The sequence below is a fragment of the Herpailurus yagouaroundi genome, unplaced genomic scaffold (assembly GCF_014898765.1).
Source record: "Herpailurus yagouaroundi ecotype Mexico unplaced genomic scaffold, PumYag 195, whole genome shotgun sequence".
NCBI classification, from domain to species: Eukaryota; Metazoa; Chordata; class Mammalia; order Carnivora; family Felidae; genus Herpailurus; species Herpailurus yagouaroundi.
The window spans coordinates 4,446,182-4,470,141 of NW_024412426.1; the positions used below are offsets into that span (position 1 = coordinate 4,446,182).

The following is a 23,960-nucleotide window of genomic DNA, read 5'->3' on the forward strand; positions in this document are numbered from 1 at the left end:
TTTTGAGTAAAATTAACACATGGCTGTTACAGATTAACTTTAAAGCACAATGGAGAATCTCAGTTTTCTTTTTTTTTTAATTTTTAATGTTTTTATTTATTTTTGAGAGAGAGAGAGAGCACAAGTGGGGAAGGGGCAGAGAGAAAGGGAGACAAAGAATCTGAAGCAGGCTCCAGGCTCTGAGCTGTCAGCACAGAGTCCGACGCGGGGCTCAAACCCACGAACCGCGAGATCACGACCTGAGCTGAAGTCAGATGCTTAACCAGCTGAGCCACCCAGGCACCCCAAGAATGTCAGTTTTCATTGTCACACTGTATCACCCTTTTTACACCACTTACCAAGAGCATGGGGGTAAATGTAAAGTCATCAAAGAAGTTAAATCTCCAAAATACTGATTTTTCTTGTTGCAGATCTAACTTAATCGCGTGTTGTCTGTATTTAATACAATTACACTCTATTTTTTTTTTTTTAATTTTTTTTTTCAACGTTTATTTATTTTTGGGACAGAGAGAGACAGAGCATGAACAGGGGAGGGGCAGAGAGAGAGGGAGACACAGAATCGGAAACAGGCTCCAGGCTCTGAGCCATCAGCCCAGAGCCCGACGCGGGGCTCGAACTCACGGACCGCGAGATCATGACCTGGCTGAAGTCGGACGCTCAACCGACTGCGCCACCCAGGCGCCCCTCTATTTTTTTTTTTTAAACATGAAAAAAATGCGATCAGTTGCTTGTCTTGACTTGGAAACAAGTATTCACAATCAAAAATGGTTACTCTTTCTCTTCCTCCTCCTGCGAAATAATACTACCACCACCATCAACCCCCACACCAACCTCCCTCCACATTGTACTATTGTTATTCAGGGCTTTTTGTTTGATATTTGTCATCAAAATCATTTCCATTGTATCTCAATTTTGTACATGAAATTTTTGCACAGGCAACAAATTGGTGAGATAGGTAGTCTCTGGAGCTTTTGTGGGCTATTATAATTATCTATAACAACTTCTCTCAAAATATGGTTCTCAGGCCTTCAGCATCAAAATTCCCTTAGCCTGATGAAAACACGGATTCTAGGACCAAAGGAGGGCCTACGGAATGAGTCAGTCTAGAGGTGGAGCTCAGGATTCTGGAAGCACAAGAAAAAGAAAATCTCTGGTCTACAGCAGATCTTACATCCACTAACCTAGTTTACTGATGCTTTTCACCTCAGACAGACCTCCTTTAAACGGTCCCAGAACGATACTTACTGAACCTCTCTCTACCCCAGAAATTCTTCTCAAGTTTATATATAAATCCCTCCTGTCAGTTGGGGATGGAATCCTACCATACATAACAACTTACTTTTTGCAGGAAAGTGCTTTTTCTCGGTGTGAACCAGGAGACTCAGTGTGACCCAGGAGCTCCTGCCACTGTCAGGAACGGGTTCTTTGATTCGGGTGTGAGTAAAGAACTGGTAGGCACCACTGAAATGCCTCTTTTGAACTCTCAATAAACTGACTTGATTGCTTCTTTCCACAAAGCAGTTGGAGTCACGCTTTTCGTTTATCTCCTCCAGATGTTTTTTGCTAGCTTTAAGTTTTTTAATGATTTCATTGGTTCTGTTTTTAGAGGTCATTATGGCGACAAACTAATCGTCAAGGGATTCTTAGTATCCTGAAACAAATGAAAAAATACAATCAGTTGCTGCTTGACCTAGCAGCCAGTATTCACCATCAGGTTTTTACCAGTTCTTTCTTCTCCTCCTGTAAAATACCACCACCACTGTGCCCCTGGCCCCACATCTCACTCCATTTTTATTATTGTTTCCTAAGGTCTTTTTGTTTTTTGATGTTTCTTCGAAGGAAAAAAAAATCATAAAAAGAGGATTGTAGTAAGAAAAGATATTTTGTTTTTGAAATTGATACTATGTATTGATTCTTGCTTTTAGGAACTCATTGTTTCTTTTGATTATAAAAATAATACATAGTCATTGTAGACAATTAAGAAAATACAGAAAAGCATAAGGTAGACAAGGTAAAAATCACTCTTGAACATTGTCTAGAAACAATGAAATTAACATTTTGGATGTTTCTTTCCCAATAAATATCTAAAGGGATTTTATTATAAAAAGTGCGGGGATGGGGCCCTGGGTGGCTCAGTCGGTTAAGTGTCCAACTTTGGCTTAGGCCATAATCTCGTGGTTCATGGGTTCGAGCCCTGTGTCAGGTTCTTTGCTGACAACTCAGAGCCTGGACCCTGCTTCACATTCTGTGTCTCCCTCTTCTCTGCACCTCCCCTGCTTGTGCTCTGTCTCTCTCTCCCAAGAATAAATAAACATTAAAAAAAAAAAGTACAGGGGCGCCTGGGTGGTTCAGTCAGTTAAGCATCTGACTCTTAATTTCAGCTCAGGGTTGTGAGATTCAGCCCTGTGTTAGGCTCTGCACTGGGCATGGAACGTGCTAAAGATTTTCTCTCTCTCCTTCTCCCTCTGCTCCTTCCTTGCTCATTCTCTCTCTCTCTCTTTCTCCTACTCTCAAAATAAATCAATATTTATTTTAAAAAGTACAGAAAAAAGACATTAAATTGGCTATGGCAGGACATGAACTTAAAAACTAAAGTGTTGTTAAGTATTTAGGAAGAATTTGCTTGTTAGGGCTATAAATTTGTCTTTTCAAGCATGTGAAGTACTTAAAAAATCAAATATGTTAAATTTATGAAAGAAGTTTAAAATATTTAAAGTATTAGCTAAGTTTGTAAATGGACTAATTACTTAGAGGTGTTTAGTATTTTCAACTTGAATTAACTGAACATTAATTTCAGAGAAAGTGAGGGTGATCAGAATTTAAACTTTTTAAATTATATCTCCTCTAACACTTTGATTGTTTATCCTGCCTAGGAGATGTACAAATGAAATCAAATTGGGACATGACTAAAGAAAAAGAAAAGAAAACAAGGTAATTGTCTCTTATGTACTTTCAAGCTGAATTTATATTCTGTTAAAAGCCCATTATATATGTTTACTGCAAATGAAATCTAGACGTGTTAGTTAAAAGCTCACTGAGGAGATCACAAAATTTAAATTCTCATTACAAATTACCTGGAAACTGGAGCCAACTAAAATTAGACACAGTAAGAGTCTAACAGCAAGAGCATGAAGTTTTGAGTCTGATTTGGTCCCTATTCAAGCTACACTAACTGTATGACTGCAGTTAAGTTACCTTCTCTGGGCACTCAGTTTCCTTGTTTTGCTTTTTGTTTTTTGTTTTTAGTTTTTTAATGTTTATTTATTTATCTTGGGAGAGAGAGATAGAGTGAGCAGAGGAGGGGCAGAGAGGGAGAGAGATCCCAAGTAGGCTCCATGCTGTCAGTGCAGAGCCAGATGTGGGGCTAGAATTCACGAACCCATGAGATCATGACCTGAGCAGAAATCAAGAGTTGGAAGCTTAACCCCTGAGTCTCCAGGTGCCTCTCCTTGTATGTTAAGTGGAAATAATACCCAACTCACAGAGTGTCATAAGGATTAAATAACTTAATACATACAAGAGCCTAATATAGCCAATCCTCAATAAATGGTAACTTTAATATATCAGGCACAGTGAAATAAGGGATTTGTTCAGCTGGATGTATAGTATTTTTTCATTTGGGTTTGTTTGTTTGTCCCTCCAGTTATTAATCTGTTTACTTGCCATGCAGCCAGAACCAGCTACATAATTTGTGGGGACCAGTGAAAAATGAAATTGCAGGGCCCTGTGTTGAAAATTCATGGGCCCTTTTGAACATGGGGGCCTTGTGTTAGTGCAGAGGTCACATGCCTATGAAACTGACTCTGTGTATGACATAGTAACAGGATGGTTTCTATGGTTACTTCACCCAGTTTTACAGTCTCTTAAGTGGAGATAAATAAGGTGTATAACATATGACTTTTTAGGGGCACCTGGGTGACTCAGTTGGTTAAACATCCAACTTCAGCTCAGGTCATGATCTCACAGTTTGTGAGTTCGAGCCCCGCATCGGGCTGTGCACTGACAGCTCAGAGCCTGGAGCCTGCTTCAAATTCTGTGTCTCCCTCTCTCTCTGCCCCTCCCCCTCTTGTGCTGTGTGTGTGTCTCTCTCTCTCTCAAAAATAAATAAAAAAATTTTAAAAATTAAAAAAAACATACAAATTTTTAAAGAGCTTTGAGTGGCACCTCGCTGACTCAGTTGGTGGAGCACGTGACTCTTGGTCTCAGTTTGGAAGTTTGAGCCCCATGTTGGGTGTAGAGATTACTTTTTAAAAATCAACACACACACACACACACACACACACACACACACACACACACACACACGTGTGTGTGCCTCGATACTTACAGCCTTATTACCAACAATAGCCAAACTATGGAAACAGCCCAAATGTCCATCAACTGATGAATGGATAAAGAAGATGTGGTATATATATTTATAATGAAATATTACTCAGCCATCAAAAAGAATGAAATTTTGCCATTTGCAATGACATGGATGGAGCTTGAGTGTATTATGCTCATTGAAACGAGACACGCAGAGAAAGACAAATACCATATGACTTCACTCATACGTGGAATTTAAGAAACAAAACAGATTAACATATGGGAAGGGAAAAGAAAAACAGAGAGAGAGAGAGAGAGAGAGAGAGAGGGAAACAAACCATAAAAGACTCTTAGTGATAGAGAACAAACCAAGGGTTGGTGGGTGGGTGATGGGTATTAAGGAGGGCACTTGTTATGGAGTACTGGGTGTTATATGTAAGCGATGAATCACTAAATTCTACTCCTGAAACCAATACTACACTATATGTTAACTAACTAGAATTTAAATAAAACTTTGAAATAAATAAATACAAATAGGCAAAAAAAAAAAAACCCAAAAATAAAAAATAAAGGACTTTGAAAATATTAAGCATATATATACAGTACATCCTCATTATTCATGAATTCCATCTTTGTAAATTTGCCTACTCATAAATACTTATTTGTTATCTCAAAATCAATACTTGTGGCATTTTAATAGTCATTCCCAGAAATGCACAGAGTAGCAAAAATCTGAGTCTCCTTGATGTGCATATTCCCAGCTAAGGTCAAACAAGGGGACACTCCGCCTTCTTGATTCAGCTTTCATCCTATAAACAAGTGTCCTTTTCCTGATCTGTTTAGTATTACTAGGGTTTTTTGTTTGTTTGTTTTTCTTTTTTTTTAGAATGCTCCCCAAGTATAGTGCTAAAGTGCTGGCTAGTGCTCCTAAGCAGCAAGAAGGCTGTAATGTGCCTTATGTGTGTTAGATAAGCTTTGTTCAAGCATGTATAGTGCTGTTGGTTGTGAGTTCAATGTTAATGAATCAACAGTATGTATTAAATAATTATACATACAGATACATACATGAAATAAGGTTATATATTGATTGGTTGACAAAAATCTTATTACCAGAGACTCACAAGGACCTATCCCTGTATTTCCCCTAAGAGCAATTGACTGAGTATTTGCTAACTCAATACTTGGGGCCACTTTATAGAACATGACTACTGCAAAAACAAGAATCAACTGCATAGATGTAGAAAATATACTCCTGTTTCTACAGGTATGTTATTATAAATTACCTTTAATGTACAGCAACCCAAAGCCTATTTGAAGTCCACTGGTTTGGATCACCCCACTGAGATATTACCTTGGTGATGGGACATTATGAGCTAAGCCATTCCAACTTTGTTCTATTCATAGAACCCTAATTAAGAGAAGTTTTGGAGTTAGAGGGACCATTTACTTATCAGCCATGTATCCTCTAATAAATTACTCAATCTCTCAATATCAATCTCTTCATCTGGGATAAAGATACCTATTTCATTAAGTTGTAGGTTTGTGTGTATACTGTAGGAGGTAAGGAAGAAGTTGGAATTCAATGACGTGCATGGAAAGCTCTTTACATTGTGCCTGGCATCAATTTATTACACATACTGATATTTGTTGAACACCTACTCTGTGCCTGGTGTTGTTCTGGGTACTGGGGACAAATGGATACCTATCCCAATGGAGCTTATAGTCTAAAGGTTTAAGGTAGGTACTTAGTAAACCACAGCTATTTTTATTGGTTTTATTAAAACTTCTTATTTCACTTGGGGAATTATTTTATTCATACATCTTTTTTTTTTTTTTTATCAGAAGAGGAAGCCTCCCTGTAAAAAAAATCTTCAGAAATACAAAAGTAATCATTTCTTTTTCTTTTTTACAGGAATACAGGATAGTAGAAATAAGACTGGTATTGAAGAGAGCAGTTCACAATGCCAGAGAAATGAATTCCCTAAAGAACTATATGAAGGGTCAGCAAAAGAAGACCACCCAACTCTGATGAGTTTGGTGTCTCTGATGAGACCAGTGCAGGGCAGCTGCTGAAGATGAGAAGGTATTTTGCTGTTGGTTTTGTTTTTTTCGTAAAGCTCCCAGATAATCCAAAAGGCTTATCAGGAGATCTAATTAGTTGGGCACAACCCTGGCACCTGTGGGCAAGGGGCTAAATCCTCCCTCGCTAGAGTGCAACCTGGAAGAATATTTCTGCATCTGTGAGCTTCAGCGTCCTTAGCTGAAATGGGCTGATATCAGTACTGAGATATTGTGAGGATGAAATGAGACAACAGATGAAGGGACTTGTAAACTATGAAGTATATAAAGCAAGTGTTGGGGAGGGAAAATTTTCCTCTAACTTCAAGATTCTTCTGGCTGGTCTAAGAATTAAATTGACCTAAGACAGATAACAGGAAAGAATCAAAGTTAATTTGTACGTACAGAGGTCCTACAGATACGACCAAGGCTGGCAGCTTGTTTTATACAAAGAAACAATAAATTAGTGAGGAGTTGACAGGATAAAGAAAACTTATGTTTGGGAACTTTAACTAGTAAGAATTTCTAAACAGAATTTGGACTGGGGCAGTAAGTTAGTAAAAGTAAGAAGGTTTGTTTATAAAGGCTTCTTCACCCTGAATTCTCTCTCTCTGATGATAAGGATGTCTCTCTACCTCCTGGTACAGGGAGAGTACCTTTCACATGGGAGATTAATTTCTTGCTTTCTGGAGACAAAGGAGTGTCAGGGTCTCCTTTTTGCACTGGCTGTTTCTTAAGTAACTTTAACTCAAAATAATCAAGATGCCAAAGTGGGATATTTTGGGGTAGGCTTCCCTGAGCCCCAACACAAGCATTATAAGTTTTTTCTAAAATGTACATTGGTTAGATTAGTTTATCAATTCAGAAAGTTATGTGTGTTGTATCTAAGAGTAATGCTCTATCATTATTTTACAAGGCAATCATATGTCACATAAGAGAGCCAATTTGAATAATTCTTAAGCCAACAATTTTTCCTCGCTCAAAGGTTACTCTTCCAATAAAGATTTTAGGCTACATTCTAAGGTATCCTATCCCCATTTTCCTAGATTTACTCTTATTTGCTATGATGGGTAGGCCACCACAGGATGTGATGCTTAAGCATGAGCATTATTTTGAGCCCAAAACAATCAAGGCCCAAACAGTTCAGGAAGAAACTTTGACTTTCCCCTTGGCTACCTAAAAGAATTCAAATAGAGGACCTGGTCCAGAAAGGGAGCAATCACCGCAGATAACTACAGTATAATATGAACTACGTTGGTGGACAGGGAGGAACCTAGCCAAGTTTGTTAAAATTTCTCTATATCTCATTGTTTCTATATGGCCCTGCAAACATTTACTTACTGAAAATTTATCTTTTTCATCTTCCTGGGATTTTCTTTACTTCCCTTTGAAGTCTCAAACCCCTACTTTCATCTCCATTGTTCAGGATGACATATATACCCCCACTTTCCTGACTGTCTTTGGAATCTCTCATGTTTATGTAGATTTCCTGTACATTCATAATTAACAGGATTCAAATAACAGGATTCTGTCCTGTTAATCTATCTCATGTCAATTTAATTCTCAGACCAGTTCGATGAATCTTGAATGGGCGAGGAAAATTTTTCCTTCCCAACAATTGTTTTCATCTTGAAATAATCTGCATGCCAAATGGTACATCTTGGGGCCACTGTTCTGAATCCTTACAGTTCTCTCCTCTGAAACTTCCCTGGAATTTTTACATATTAAAAGCTAAGTTGGTGACTGTGGAAAGAGAAAATGGGTTAGGAGCCAAGAGATCTGCAAAGGGAGAGAAAAACAGAGAGTAGAATGAGGAGCAAACAGAAAAGAACAAATCAAAGCACATGTCCCATACAACATTAAACCAGTTCCCCAATTCTGGAAATAGGTTGGTGCAACAAAATGTCTGAACTTCATTTACCTGATGAAAAATATTAATCCTTTCTTTTAACAGATATAAGCTAGATACTATTTGCAGTGTTTGATTTACATGGAAATAGCATTTTTTCACTGATGATTGCACAAACTTCTCCTTGCTGGGCAGTGTATCTAGGGTACATTGGTTTTGGAGTGCCATGCAGGCTAAGCTGTTAACTTCTGACTCGAGTATTTTCAAAGCTTGCATAGTGATATCAAACTCTTGTTCTATTACCACAGAGAGATTTAGGACTGCTTTTCCCAATTCATAATCTCCAAAGTTTGGAAATACGACCCTCAATGCTGATAAAAAAACCTTGGAGTTGTGATGTACAAGCAGATTTTTTGACTTCCCAAGTGATACATTTACATAGCACGCGTTTAAGAACAGAAGAGCCCACGTTTGTAATTTGCCTGGCATTTAGGGTGGAGTATTCAGTGACAGAAGAGGCCAAGTATCCAAGTTCACATCATTCTGGCCATTTAGGTGGGAACCCTTTACATACTTTGTTGCCACATAAAATAGAAAGACCAATGTGGTTTACAGACAAGGTTGGAGTTGAACCTGTAATTCCCAAGGTCTGGAGTATTCCATGACTTTTGCCATTGGTAAAGTGAACTTTCATACATTTCCATGATCCATGAGTTCCTGTCAATCTGTAAGATTGCAGAATACTATAGTTGTTATAGGAAGCCTATAGTCTGGTTTGGGCAGCTGTAAAACTTGGTTCTGTCAGTCAGGAATAAAGGCGGGTTTTAAAATTGGGTGGAGAAAGGATAAAGAGGTCTGTTTGGGGGCTGCATATTTAGTAGCTCTGTCAGTCCTATCATTTCCGAAAGATATAGCATCAGTTTTCTTAGTATGGGCTGAACAGTGAACAATGACAGTTCTAAAAGGGAGATGAAGAGCTTGTGGTAGGCAGCAATTATATGCCCATTAGCAATGGGAGTACCTGCAGAACTGAAGAATCCAGAGGATTTCCAAATGGTGCCAACAGCATATTTGGACTCTGTAAATAGTAGCAGTTTTCCCTATGTCAAACTATAATCTCTAGTAAGAGCTGTGAGTTCGGCTGCTTGGGCTGACTTTACAGTGGGCAAAGAACATGCCTCCATTGTTTCCTATGGGGAAACTATGGCATAACTAGTTATGTTTGCCCATAAATGTCATTAACAGGAGCCATCAAAAACTAGAAGTTAAGTCTGGGTTGTCTAAAGGGATGTCTGAGAAATCCTCTCATGGCTTTGAGACCATTTCTATAGTTGTAAGGCAATCACCGGGAATAGCGTGGGCTCTCCATTGTCAGGGAAGGGTAGTAAGGTAGCTGGATTTAAAGTGTTACAACGATGTGAGATGATGGGAGGGCTAGTCAAAAGAGCTTGTTTGTAAGTGGTCTGTCACTGTGTAGAGAGGTGCCGTGTCTTATGAACTCGTAAGTGAGCAGACACAGCATGGGGAACACACAGGTGAATGGGGGAGCCTAATGTAAGAGTACTGGCTTTGTCAATCAAGGTGGCAGCTGTGGTCACCACAAATAAATAAACATGGGGGTCAAGCCAATGCCACAGGGTCTAACTGGCATGAGAAATATGCTATTGGTTGTATCTGAGAGCAAAAGATTGTCCTGGAATGCTTGCAGTGATGCCATTATTTTCATGGCAGTATAGATGAAAAGGTTTGTTAAAATTAGGTAAACCAAGAGCTGGGGGTGTTGACAATGTTAGTTTCCAGGCTTGAAAGGAGGTTAATGTCTCTGAAAGCCAGGAAATGGGCTCTGGCTGCTGTCTGGGAGAAGGGCATACGGAGGTTTAACAAGGTCTACAAAATTAGGAATCCTTTGGCTGCAATAGTCAGCTGCCTCCCCCCCCCCCAATTTACATAACCATTGATTTGTTTCAGGGAGATAGATGGACAAAATTGATGGATGGTGTTGTGGAGTAAGCTTCTGATGCCCTGAGATGTCTCATGTCCTAAGTAGTTAGTGGTTGTTTGCAACCATTGCAGTTTAGATCTGGAGGCTTTATGGTCTCACTCAGCCAGTGCCTTTAGGGGGGTGAGGGAGTCTATACAAGTTCCCTACTTAGTTTGATTACCCCCTGATTAAAATCAGAGGTGACAGATAGAGATAAATCCTCGGAGCAGATGGTAGAGAAAGTCACATGAGTGTCAATTAAGAAATCCAATTCCTGATCCTCATTTTAAGGTTAATGGTGGGCTCTGGGGTGTGACTGAGGACTGGCTGGCACTGTCATTCAAGGAGGAATTGTCCCTCAGGAGAAAAGCACACTCTCTGAGGGTGATAGGGTTTAGGAAATTGCTTCTTAAATTTTCTTCTTTCTTAATACAGGACAATTTATCTTCCAGTGACCTGGATTCTTGCAATATCTGTGCTTGTCTGGGGGCAAATAGGGGGAGATCTGAATGGGCCTTGAATTACTCTCAGAGTCCTGCTTTTGCCTTTCCAAAGATTCAGGTTGCAAAGCAGGAATTGTTGCTATCAGTTCTTTTTCTCCTGCTTTCCTGCAAGCTATTTTCAAAGAATTAAGTAGCTGCCTTCAGGGGCAGCTGGGTGGCTCAGTCGGTTAAGCAGTTAAGCGTCCAACTTCGGCTCAGGTCACAATCTCATGGCTTGTGAGTTCGAGCCCCGCATCAGGCTCTGTGCTGACAGCTCGGAACCTGGAGCCTACTTTGGGTTCTGTGTCTCCCTCTCTCTGCCTCTCTCCTGCTCATGCACACACACACACACTCTCTCTCAGAAAATAAACATTAAAAAAATTTTTTTTAAAGTAGCTGTCTCCATTATTATGCTTAGTGGCTGCCCTCACCAACAGAGCAGGTGGATTTGTTATTTAACATCCGGGAGAAAATTTCCCACTAAAGCAGAAATTAAAAGATTGCTATGTTCCAGGGCTTCTGGATTTAATGCAGTTTGTCTTTGAAAAGTATGTACAGAACATTCAACAAAGGCTTTTATGTGCTCAAAGAAGAGCTAAGTACATAGTTCATAGTACTATGTAGAGTGCTCAAAGGAGAGCTCAAAGAAGAGCTATTATGTGCTCAAAGAACAACTAAGTACATAGTTCAACCTCAGACCAATTTACTCTGAGGGGGAACACCTCGAACATTGCTCCTATGAAGCCTTAGATATCAGCCTCCAACTGAACTGTTTCCTGGTCATGTGCAGGAGGGGCTGGGAACGGCTAGGGCCATCTGTTTCCTTAGTGAGGGCGGTATTCTCCAGGGGACCATCTAGCTTGTCTCATAACCATCATATTGATGTGGAAATGTTGGGGATTGTAGCCAATGACCAAGATAGAATTTTTGAGACATCTTCGATGTGAAAAGGTGGTTTTATTAAAACATGGGGACAGGATGGTGGGCAGAAAGAGCTGCACTGGGGTTGTGACGAGTGACTGATTATAGCAGGGGGTTAGGGAAAATGTAAGTCTCTAAGGAATTTTGGAAGCAAGGTTTCCAGGACCTTGAGGGGGCTAGCTATGGTTAGGAAAGGGCCATTTATTACTGTCTAATAAAACCTTAGTTATGAGACCCTTTAGATATCTTTCAGGGGGCCATATGCTTAGAGTATAATTGCCAACATATATCTTGGGGGGTAGAGATAAAGGAATTTCGAAAAGAGTTTTTACACGTTTAAGTAGACTTACAGGATCCTGGGGGGCTGGCTAAGAGTGCCTTTTGCCCTCAGCAAAGTGTCATCATCCAGGCAGCTGACTTCCTAGAGGAAGGTCACTTTGCCTGTCTCCAGGACTTGTCAGTGGACTGTAAATTGTAAGGAAATTTAATTGTTTTCTTTTGCCTTTCTTTCCCACGTCAATATAATCATGGGTGGGAAGAACAGTCCTTAATAGCCAGTCTAGGCCAGTGTGAGTGGGGTTGTAAATAGCCACTAATCTTTCTAATTCTTCTGTAAATTTGGTAGGATCCTCCCAGAGCATAGGTAAAGGGGTTTTATTTTTATTTTTTTAATGTCTTTTAAAAATTTATTTTGAGAGAGAATTCTTTGCCAGGATACATCCACAAAGGACATGGCACAGGAATGCCTGCAACTGGCAGAGCTTGATTACAGAGCCCTAGAAAGTGGCAGGAGTCGAATAATAAGAGCAAAGCCCTCTTGCTCTTCCTGGGTGCTTTTGCTCAGTTCACTTGCTGACATTCAGTATTTACCTAAGTAAGTTGTTTTCCCTAGGATTAGAGGTCAGGCAGAAGTGCTCTGCAAATATTGTCAGGAAAGGGAAATTGTAATAGGCAGCTGGTTGTTAAAATGTTTTTTTTCCTGGGAAAGTTGGAGTTTTAGGATTCGAGGAGATGGGGCTGGGCTTTGAGAAGGGGGGTTTATTTTATTTTATTTTTTAAATTTTTTTTAATGTTTATTTTTGAAACAGAGAGAGACAGAGCATGAATGGGGGAGGGTCAGAGAGAGAGGGAGACAAAGAATCCGAAGAAGGCTCCAGGCTCCGAGCTGTCAGCAAAGAGCCTGACGCGGGGCTCGAACTCACAGACCATGAGATCGTGACCTGAGCCGAAGTCAGAAGTTCAACCGACTGAGCCAGCCAGGTGCCCCAGAGAAGGGGAGTTTAGACCAACGGTCCAGAGCCAAAACTTTGCTTTCACAGTCTATCTTTGGAAACTCTCTAGATCTTTGTGAGAGCTGCATATTTTACACTGTCTTGTGGGATGCCTCTTGTGTCCTTGGTTAAGCCATAAGAAGGCTTAAGCTTGACTCACTACTGAGATGAATAGATCCTACTCATCCGTGGCCAGACAACAGATCTTCTAAATTAGAAAAACTACTGTATTTGAAAAATTTTAGAGAGCTCTCATCCTAAAGAATTGTCTTATTAAAATTAAAAAGTAGATACAAAAGAATGTAACAGCAAACCTCAGAGAATCCTTTTTCCAAGATGAAAAAACAGAAATTAGTCCTTAGACCAAAAATTAAAACTCTGCATCCAACATAAGTTCTTCTTTCTTAAGATCCAAACAATTAAGCAGACCATCTTCTGGCACACCTGTTTATTTTATGTCTAAGAGCTGTGGTCCTGGAAACTGTAGGTATCTAAAAAGCAGGAAAAAACTAGTAAAATCTTACTAAGCTTGTTTTGTGTCCTGGGAGCTTGGCTTGGCTTTCTGCCTGCTCGGGACATGCTGGCTGTCAGTTCTTTCTTTTGGCTATCTTTGAGAATGATTCTGGATCTTGAGAAGGTAATAATCTTTGCACCCTCTTTGAAGACCCTTTGAAGGGTCCATAAAGTTGTTCAATATTGCCAGAAATATTTACTATCCATACCAGCTAAAAATTGACAGGATATTTTAAAAAAAAACAAAACGTTTTTTAAGTAGCTATATGGTTAAAAATTGATCAGAAAGTGGAAGCTGATAGCCAAAGCCTGATAGGAATTTTTTTTTTTAGGTCTCCTCCCCTATGCTAAAATAAAATTATATGCCCTGTTAAATAACAAAAATTCAACTGAGGACATTTTAATGGTCTAATTGGCTTTATTAGTTGATTCATGAATTGGGTAGCATCCTACCTAGGAAGTAGAGGGGAGCTCCAACGGGCTACAGAAAAGCAAAGGTTTTTAAAGGTAGACAGAAAATGGAAAAAAGAAAATTATTTGCAAAGAATCCATTGTTTCAGGCAAAGTTACCTTCTTAAAGGGAATGGGAAGGGCCCATGAGTAAATTTCCTAGTGCTGACCAGGAACTTTTCATGTTGACTACGTAAAGCTTGCACTCCTGCGGGGTTGAAACTGCAGTCAGGTTAGGTACTAAGCCTTTGGGTTACGGAATTGAGACCTTAACCTACTTGATGCCATTTTGGGCCTGTGGTTTTCTTTTTAACAATTCCCACCCCCCTTTTGATCAAGCTCTCTGCTGTCAGCACAGAGCCCGCTTGGGATCCTCTGTCCCACTCTCTCTTTCTCAAAAATATATAAACATTTTTTTAAATGCAGCTCTAGAGGCCATGCAAAGTCTATCTATAGCTTTCACCAATCCTAAAACTTCCCCCATTTTTCTCATAAGGCTTGTAAATTATTGACCTTAAAAAACCAAAGTTCTTCTCGGAGGAACTTAATTCTTTCTCTGTCCTTTCGAGATAAAAATCTTACGTTTGTTGCCTTTGCAATATAAACACCCCAGGGGGTATCTAAAACAATGGCCACACTTGCCTAAGACTAAACGGGGTAGGAGCAGGAAAAACGACCTTTTAAAAAATACAAAGTGCTCTACAGCTTCCATAAGATTACTTGTCAAGAGCAAATACAAATCATGTGCCTTCTCCACAAATACTACTGGTAAAAAGCTTTAGCCATCCAAGTAGATAAACTTAACTTATATACTAGTGAGTTTTATATTGCTATACTTGATTCGAAGCTAACAATTTTTAATGGAAAGCTATAAAAACTCTGTTTTCTACATTACAAATATGGTGTTTTTCTACCTCCAGATGGTATTACCAGAATTGACTTGTAAAAGAGCACTATATAACTGGCTTAAAATTAAGCACTTATAACTCAAGCAGTTCTAAATCTCAAAAATATATTAGAAACAAAGCTAAATGTTTTTCAGGTTCATGTGATCTAGGAAAATTTTCAGTTAATAAAAGCAAAGTTTAAATTTGTTGGTTTAATAAATATAAGAAATACAGATGGCCAATAGACACATGAAGAGATGTTCAACATCACTCATCACCAGGGAAATGCAAATCAAAGCTATAAGGACATACCACCTCACACCTGTCAGAATGGCTAACATCAAAAACAAGAAACAACAGGGGCGCCTGGGTGGCTCAGTCGGTTAAGCGTCCGACTTCGGCTAAGGTCATGATCTTGTGGTCCGTGAGTTCAAGCCCCATGTCGGGTTCTGTGCTGACAGGCCAGAGCCTGGAGCCTGCTTCAGATTCTGTGTCTCCCTCTCTCTCTCTGACCCTCCCCCGTTAGTGCTCTGTCTCTCTCTGTCTCAAAAAAATAAATAAATAAATAAACGTGGGGCGCCTGGGTGGCGCAGTCGGTTAAGCGTCCGACTTCAGCCAGGTCACGATCTCGCGATCTCACGGTCCGTGAGTTCGAGCCCCGCGTCAGGCTCTTGGCTGATGGCTCAGAGCCTGGAGCCTGTTTCCGATTCTGTGTCTCCCTCTCTCTCTGCCCCTCCCCCGTTCATGCTCTGTCTCTCTCTGTCCCCCCAAAAAATAAATAAACGTTGAAAAAAAATTAAAAAAAAATTAAAAAAAAAATAAACGTTAAAAAACAAAACAAGAAACAACAAATGTTGGTGGGGATGTGGAGAAAATGGACTCCTCATGCACTGTTGGTGGGAACACAAACTGATGTAGCTACTGTGGAAAACAGTATGGAAGTTTGTCAATAGAACACTATATGATCCAGGAATCACACTACTGGGTGTGTACCCAAAGAAAATGAAAACACTAACTCAAAAAAATATATGCACCCCCTATGTTTTTTGCAATATTATTGACAACAGCCAAGATATGGAAGCGGCCCAAGTGTCTATCCATAGATGAATGGATAAAGAAGATGTGATATATATGTAATATGTACAATGGACTATTACATAACATATAATATATGCAATGGAATATTCCTCGGCCATAAAAGGAATGAGACCTTGCCATTTGCAACGACATGGATGGACCTAGAGGGTATACCACTAAGTGAAATAAGTCAGTCAGAGAAAGACAAATATCATATTTCATTCATATGTGCAATTTAAGAAACAAAACAAGTGAACAAATAAAGGAAAAAAGAGACAAAAAAAACACAGACCCTTAAATACAGAGAAGAAACTGGTGGTTACCAGAGGGGAGATCAAAAGGGGGATGGGTGAAATAGGTGAAGGGGATTAAGAGTATACTTCTCATGATGAGCACTGAGTAAAGTATAGAATTGTTGACTCAGGGTGCCTGGGTAGCTCAGCCAGTTAAGCCTCTGACTCTGGCTCAGGTCATGATCTCACAGTTTGGGGGTTTGAGCCCCACATGAGGCTCTGTGCTGACAGCTCAGGGCCTGGAACCTGCTTCAGATTCTGTCTCCATCTCTCTCTGTCCCTCCCCCACTCATGCTCTGTCTCTCTCAAAAATAAATAAACATTAAAAGAATTGTTGACTCACTATATTGTACTCTTGAAACTAGTATTACACTATATGTTACTTACATTTCAATTTAAAAAAGAGAAAAAAAGTATGATACAGATGCTGAAAAAAATAAGTCTTTAGAGTTATCAGCATTAAGTATGATACTTTTCCACCTTGGTTTACTAAAAGTCAAACAAGCTCATGTTATCTTTGTTACCAAAATTGTCAGCCTAAATAAATAAATAAATAAATAAATAAATAAATAAATAACTTAAGATGATGGCTAACTGCTTTAATGTTTCATAAAGTTTTCATGAGTAATCTTAGTATGATTATTTTTTTTAACGTTTTACTTATTTTTGAGACAGAGACAGAGCATGAGCGGGGGAGGGGCAGAGAGAGAGGGAGCCACAAAATCCGAAGCAGGCTCCAGGCTTTGAGCTGTCAGCACAGAGCCTGACGTGGGGCTCGCACTCATGGACCATGAGATCATGACCTGAGCTGAAGTTGGAAGCTTAACCAACTGAGCCACCCAGGTGCCCCTCTCGGTGTGATTATTAATAAATGAATTAAATAGATGTAAATATGCATCAAACTGGGCAAATTTCTGGAACTAATGAAAAAACTGAATTCAAGCCGAACAAGAATTAATTATATGGGACCAAGTGAACTGATGAGGATGATTTTAATTTTATGACTTTTTGTTTAAAATATAGTTGGTTCTGGGGCGCCTGGGTGGCGCAGTCGGTTAAGCGTCCGACTTCAGCCAGGTCACGATCTCGCGGTCCGTGAGTTCGAGCCCCGCGTCGGGCTCTGGGCTGGTGGCTCGGAGCCTGGAGCCTGTTTCCGATTCTGTGTCTCCCTCTCTCTCTGCTCCTCCCCTGTTCATGCTCTGTCTCCCTCTGTCCCAAAAATAAATAAAAACGTTGAAAAAAAATTTTAAATATAGTTGGTTCTTTAATTTTCTGTTTTATAGATAGAAGGAAGCCTTTCCTCGTAAGCTATGCCTTCTAGCAATTTGATAAATTATACCTTTGTAACCAGAATTGAAATATCTTTTTCTCCCTATCTGATCTCTCCAGAATTCAGAAACTCTCAGTGATATTCTTATATTTTCATGGCAATATAGTTATTTGCCCAAGTTCAATAAGAATCTGCTCTCCTTGTAACATGACACAGTTGGAAGCTGGTTATATTACAAAGGCTTTGACTGGAATGTCATATTTGAAAGAGACATGCATAGATTTAGGTGTGACCAGACTGCTTTAAGGAACTAAGGTTGACTTTATGGAGTCAATAAAACTCCTTGGAAGTATCAGCGTGGTACCTTCCTTGCAGGATTCCTAACAGCCTTACCAGTTGAGTCAGGAAGGTCACTTCCTGGCAGGTGCAAGCCTCTCAGGATATTCGGGGGACCCCAAGAAGAGAGTAATTAATCCAAATCTATAGGTATTACAAAGTCTGACTGCAAGTATTTGGTTTGACTTCTTCACCTTGAGAAGCTGTTAAAAGGAGATTCCTTATGAAAAGTTCCAGCAAGCAAACCGAAAGGAGCATATATAATCAATCATCACTCCTGCTGTATTTATATAATCAAGCCAAGCTTACTGAAAGTAGATTTATTTTGCAAACAAATTACTCTTTGCTTTGTTATCTTTGGTAGAAATCACAGTATTTATAAAGAAAAATTATGTTTCAATAACATACCTTTGTGGATATTAGAAGCTAATACTATTCATTGTAAATTGGACTGGATCCTAAACTCTTCTAGCTATAAATCTTCAAACTATCATTTCCAATTTTTCCCTACCATTGTCTTGAAATCATTAAGAACTAAAACTGCCCTTTTTCCCAAGCCATGCAAACTAAAACTGGACAACTTGGTATATAAACTTCAGAGAAATCACCACAAGAGCTCATGTGTGGACGATCCTTGTTGACTATTACTATGGGCGCCACTCAGAAAAATCACAGAGACACTCAAACTGCAAACTAGGAAAGTCTATCAGATTGCTACTATCTGCCCTCAGTCCATCTAGAAATCAAACATCAAACATACTTCAAATCTAACATCTAGAAATCTCAAGTGGCTACCCTCACAACTCAGAAACTGGTTTACAACTTGTTCCAATCATTAACCATTATTTTTCTTTTGTTTCCACAGAAATGCCTCTGATTAAATACCTGATTGTTTGCATAATATAGGCCTAACTTTGGTAGCCTACCTGAAAGATGGCCTTCTGAAATGAATTTAACTGAACTGACCTATCGTCAGGACTGAGTCTAGTTCGATGAGACTGAACAATCTACTGGCTCAACTTCTGGACGACGAAATTTCTTGAGGAAATTTCAAAGGCAGGACTGCGGAGGAGCAAAATGTACCACCCCAAAATGTGTTTCTCTGGCTCAACAAGGAGGAATTTGTGTACTCATGGGGGGAAAATGTTGCTTCTATGAATAAAATCTGTTAAAAGATTAGTATTTTTCAGCAAATAAACTAATTTTACCCATTATATGAGACTGACCTATTCCCAGAGTAGGAGACTGATCTAATGGGGTGTGGGGTAACATGCTTCAATCTGTTCTTTTCTGTTTGTTCATCCTCATTTTCACCTGCATTGTGTTCTCCTTTTATGGACCTCTTGCCACTCAGTTACTAACTCTCCACAGCCACCAGCTCAACTTAAAAAAAAATATTTGTTTGTTTGTTTATTTATTTGAGAGAGAGAGAGAGAGAGAGAGAGAGAGAGAGAGAGAGAGAGGAAGGGACAGAGAAAGGAGAGAGACCAAGAAGGCACCAAGCTCAGCACACAGCCGAAGATGGGGCTCAATCTCATGACTATGAGATCATGACCTCAGCCGAAATCAAGAGTCGGACGCTTAACTGGCTGAGCCACCCAGGCGCCCCATCAACTTTTAATACGTGAAACATCTAAGGAAGTGTCAGAGGAAGAAACTGCTGAGGTTCAGGGCAGGCCACCCCAGGATGTGCTGCTTTGGCATGAGGATTATTTTGAGTTAAAAACAATGAAGGCCCGGAAGGCTCAGGAAGAACCTAAGACCTTTCCCCTGTCAATTTTACAAATAAAATTGCCAGTTACTTTATTTGGGAATAGCAGAGGAATTGCAATTCAGGACAGGCAAACTATGGTGAACATAGGCGAGTCCAAAGAGACAAAGGGAAGGTCAGCTTTTAGTAGGTTTTAGAAGAAAATGGCAGAGGGTTGTTTTGAACAAAAGTTCGTTGGAGGAGCACCTGGATGGGTCAGTTGCTTAAGCATCTGACTTCAGCTTAGGTCATGATCTCTTGACTCGTGGGTTCAAGCCCCATGTAGGGTTCTGTGCTGACAGCTTGGAGCCTACTTGGGATTCTCTCTCTCTCTCTCTCTCTCTCCTTCTCTCTTTCTCTGCCCCTCCCCCACTTGCATTTTTCTCTCTGTCTCTCAAAATAAATAAATAAACAACAAAAAAAGAGTTCATTGGAGAAGAACAAGAGTTTGGGGTTGTGGAAATTTCTCACCAGCTGTAAGCAGTGATTAGTGCTTTGTCGCTGGGGCTGAGAGGGAAATTCCTTCTTTTTCTTTTTTCTTTTTTTTTTTTTATTAATATTTTTTTTTAAATTTTTTTTTCAACGTTTATTTATTTTTGGGACAGAGAGAGACAGAGCATGAACGGGGGAGGGGCAGAGAGAGAGGGAGACACAGAATCCGAAACAGGCTCCAGGCTCTGAGCCATCAGCCCAGAGCCCGACGCGGGGCTCGAACCCACGGACCGCGAGATCGTGACCTGGCTGAAGTCGGACGCTTAACCGACTGCGCCACCCAGGCGCCCCCCTTCTTTTTCTTAAAAGCAAGAGATAAATACCTCTGTGAAAAATGCCTTCCCCTGTCAAGAGAATTCTTATCTTCCTTCTCCCTGCTGCAAGGAGGGGTACAGGTGCGAGAGCTCCCGTCAGGGCTTTGAGACTCCATTTGAAATGAGGTTTCCTTTACTCATTCTTACACCTCAAGCTTCCTAGAATAATTTAGATAGGGGACCCGCTCCAGGAAGGGAGCTATCACCACAGACAACTAACTACGTTATAATATGAACTAGGTGTGGTAGGCAGGGGGGAAGCTAGCCAAGTCAGTTTGCTAAAATTCCTCTTTGGCTCTCATTGTTTCTGTAAGGCCCCAGAAAATATCTGTTCACCAGACGTGCACCCAGTTTCACCTCCCTCTGAATCGCTTCCTTTCTTTTGAAGTACCAGACCCTTACTTCCTTCTCCTTAGTTCAGGATGACATATATACCTCATTTTGCCTGTCTTTGGAATCTCTTCTGTTTTGGATTCCCTGTGCGTATGTAATTAAACTTGCTTTCTCCTATTAATCTGTCTTACATTGTTTTAATTATTTGACCAGCCAAAATAGCTAAGAGGGTGAGGGGGGAAATTTCCCCCCTTCCTGACAGCTACTCACTTCAGACATTACCAAGGTCTCATTTCGTTCCTACTCTAAGGTTGTAGGATACAACACCAGGCATGCACAGTCATGGCCAAATATGTAAAATTGAATTTAAAGTGTGTTTAGTTACGTTTCAGAGGGAGACAGGGCCTGGTTTAACCTCTGATATAATTTCATTTTTAAAATTTTGCAATAATGGGGCTGGCCATTTTCCTAATACTAGTCACTGCTACCTAAAAACATTTGTTGAGTTAGATGCCAGTGACTCTGCATGAAATGAACTGCTCTCCGGGAGTAAAAAATTTCCTGTACCCTTCAAGCTTCTTTTATCTGGTCTAAGGATTAAGTTAACATGAGGCAGATTAACAGAAGAGGAAAAAAAAAAACCCAAAAACCCAAAAATTTAATTATGTGCACACACAGGCCCAATAATGAAATTGAGACCTAAGGCAATGACAAGGCAGGCAGTTTTTAAACTTTTTCATCAAAGAGACAATAAACTTGTGAGGAGTAGACAGGAAAAAGAAAATTTATGTTCAGGAGCTTCAATTAGTAAGAAATTCTAAACAGCATGTGGGCTGAGGTAGTAAATTAGTCAAAAGTAACAGAGTTTGTTTATATGGCCTTCTTGGCTTTAAATTCCCTGTTTCTGCTGATAAAGATTCCCTATCTCTCTACCTCCTGGCACAGGGAGGGTGCCTTCCACATGGGAGATTTATTTCCCCTTTTCGCAGGACAGAGTTAGGTCAGAGTGTCCTTGCACTGGCTGTTTCTTCAGCAGCTTTAATGCAAAGTCATCAGGAAGCCATTGTGGCACCTTTTGGGGTGACCTGCCCTGGGCCCCTACATTGCCAACTAAAGAAATTGTTTAGGTACTGAGGGTGTTATAATAAGATATAAAATCCAGTCCCCAGTTTCAAGATGCTCAAATCTAGATAAGGGATAAAATATGCAAAGGAAAAGCTAAGTAACCACCGGGAAATGTTCAGTGAGTAGCTCCAAAGGTGTTACTAGTCAGAAGAGGATGACATCTCTAGGGGCTCCAATCACGGAGACAGACTAACAAAGGAGGTAGGCATGGAACTGACCTGGACCATAAAGGATGGGTAGGATTTGGCTACGTTAAGGGAAGATGGAGAGCATTTCTTACCTGATCATGAGGCAGACTGCAAGATAAACACAAACATGGCATACTAGAGTCACTGAGTGGCCCGATACGGTGTGATTTCTTCTCTGCTGTGCCAATCCTTCTCTGCTGTTGGTTTTATCTCCAATCTGCATACTCAGCCACATCCAGCTCCTTCTATGATCCAGACCTAAGGCAGAGGTGGCAGGGAGGGCGGGATGGATATCAGCAACCTCCCAAGCCTGGAGATCAGGAATTAGTCTTGCTAATATACACCTACTACCATGCTAATGTGTTTTAGTGATTTATAATAAGAACAATTTATCTGGTCTTCACCCCAAAGTGTCTGGCACAGAACTTCTCAAATCTTGGGACTTTCCTGTGCCGATTTCTTTGTCATGTTAAGGAAGTGACTTTTGTAAAGAACCTAGGGATGGGGCCTGGTTGCCAAGGGAACCAACCTAGTGACTAAAGGGTTGGAACTTTCAGTCCCCTCCCCCTTCCATTTGGTTTCTCTGTAAGAACCCAACTGGCATCATGGGCCAAAAGGAACCAAGACAAAAATACACAGAAGGGAAAATCCTGGGATCCTTTTCTATGAATGTTTTACACACACACACACACACACACACACACACAATGCCTCTAGGGGAAAAAAAGGTACATAATAGGAGGATTCAGGTTTCCAGCCTCTTCCACCCCTCCTTTCCCAACTTAATCTTTCCACAGACTACAATAGCATAAACTCAGCCACTCGGGTGGATAGAGCACGGTAATGGTGGTATAAACTGAAGGTAAGGCTGCTGAAATCTACCCGCTTCCTCATGAAACATGGTGGATTTTACATCTAATAGCCTTGTTCTGGTTTGCATCTTAGCCTCTTAGACTGCAGGAGACCTTTGCTCAGGTACAGCCACATCACTCTTGATAGCATCTTGGACCTTGGTTCCTGGATGCCATTCACATCTCAGATTGCTCAACTGCTACTTATTCAAATCTCTCTCAGACTTGGCATTCCACACCCATAATGTAGCTCAATCTCCTCTTGACTCCCAGCCAAGTGATGCTCCCAATACTGTCCTCTCTGGCAGAGAGTAAGGTTTATGCTGTTATTCATCCAAATTTATGATATAAAGTATGATTCATGCCTAGCTGGTTAATAAGTATTCAGAGAGAGGAGGCAAGGTTAAGAGTCGGGGATGATACTACAAAGAGATACTGCTGAGTTTTCCCTTTTCTGTAGTCCATTTTTACTTAGGGAACTTTGTTGAACTAAGCATATGAATTTTGTCTAATCCTTTCTTTGGAAGTATTTTACTTTTCATAAGTCATAGAAACCGAGAGTCAGAAGAAATCTTAGATCTCATATAGTTCAATTTTCTATGGAATTCAGGAATCCTATCCACAGCACACCTCGTCCAATACAGGTACCATCTGTTGTCTAGATATGTCGCATAGTGGCGCATTCAACTGTTGACCACCTCTAATAAGAAATCTACCACTTGTTAGGCCAAGAGTAGTTGGTATACTCCATTGTGTGCTGCCCTTTCATGGCATTCTCAGAGCACCCTCCAGGGAGGAGCTCTACAATTAGGAATTCAGTCTGAGAGAGGTTGGAGTAACTCCAGGGCAATCCAAGCAGGCTTCAATAAGCAAGATGGGATCAAATCTAAGATAACATGAGAACAAGATATAACTCTGAGGAAAGACATGAGTTGATAATAATGGCTTTGGGTAACATTTCCTGGGTATAGTACTGATTACTATAGATCAGAGGTCAGGCACTATTTAAGCACTTTATATTTATCAGCCATTTATTTCTCACAACAATTTCATGAATATTGTCTTCATATTCCAGTTGCAGAAACTGAGGTACACTGTAACTAGCCCAAAGTCATGCAGCTGAAAGAGCTAGAATTTGAATCCAGGCCACTTGGATCTGGAGCCTGGACCCTAACCACTATATAAACTACCTTAATAACTGTAATTAAGAATGC

General features: G+C 40.2%; 1 protein-coding gene across 4 annotated transcripts in view; it reads right to left on the reverse strand.

The window, feature by feature from the left end:
- Window positions 1-23,960, reverse strand: part of SPATA45 (spermatogenesis associated 45) — a 31,438-nt gene that overhangs the window by 4,603 nt on the left and 2,875 nt on the right. For 2 of the 4 annotated variants that reach the window (XM_040446420.1, XM_040446423.1), the window contains 2 exons: window positions 21,988-22,153; window positions 1,340-1,651 (listed from right to left, as the gene is read on the reverse strand). In XM_040446420.1, the coding sequence (XP_040302354.1) occupies window positions 1,340-1,613 (274 nt within the window). In that variant the 5' untranslated portion in view covers window positions 1,614-1,651; window positions 21,988-22,153. Of the gene's footprint in view, window positions 1-1,339; window positions 1,652-5,588; window positions 5,684-21,987; window positions 22,154-22,299; window positions 22,428-23,960 lie in introns of those variants that run through there. The other 2 variants (XM_040446419.1, XM_040446421.1) reach the window with 2 other exon arrangements.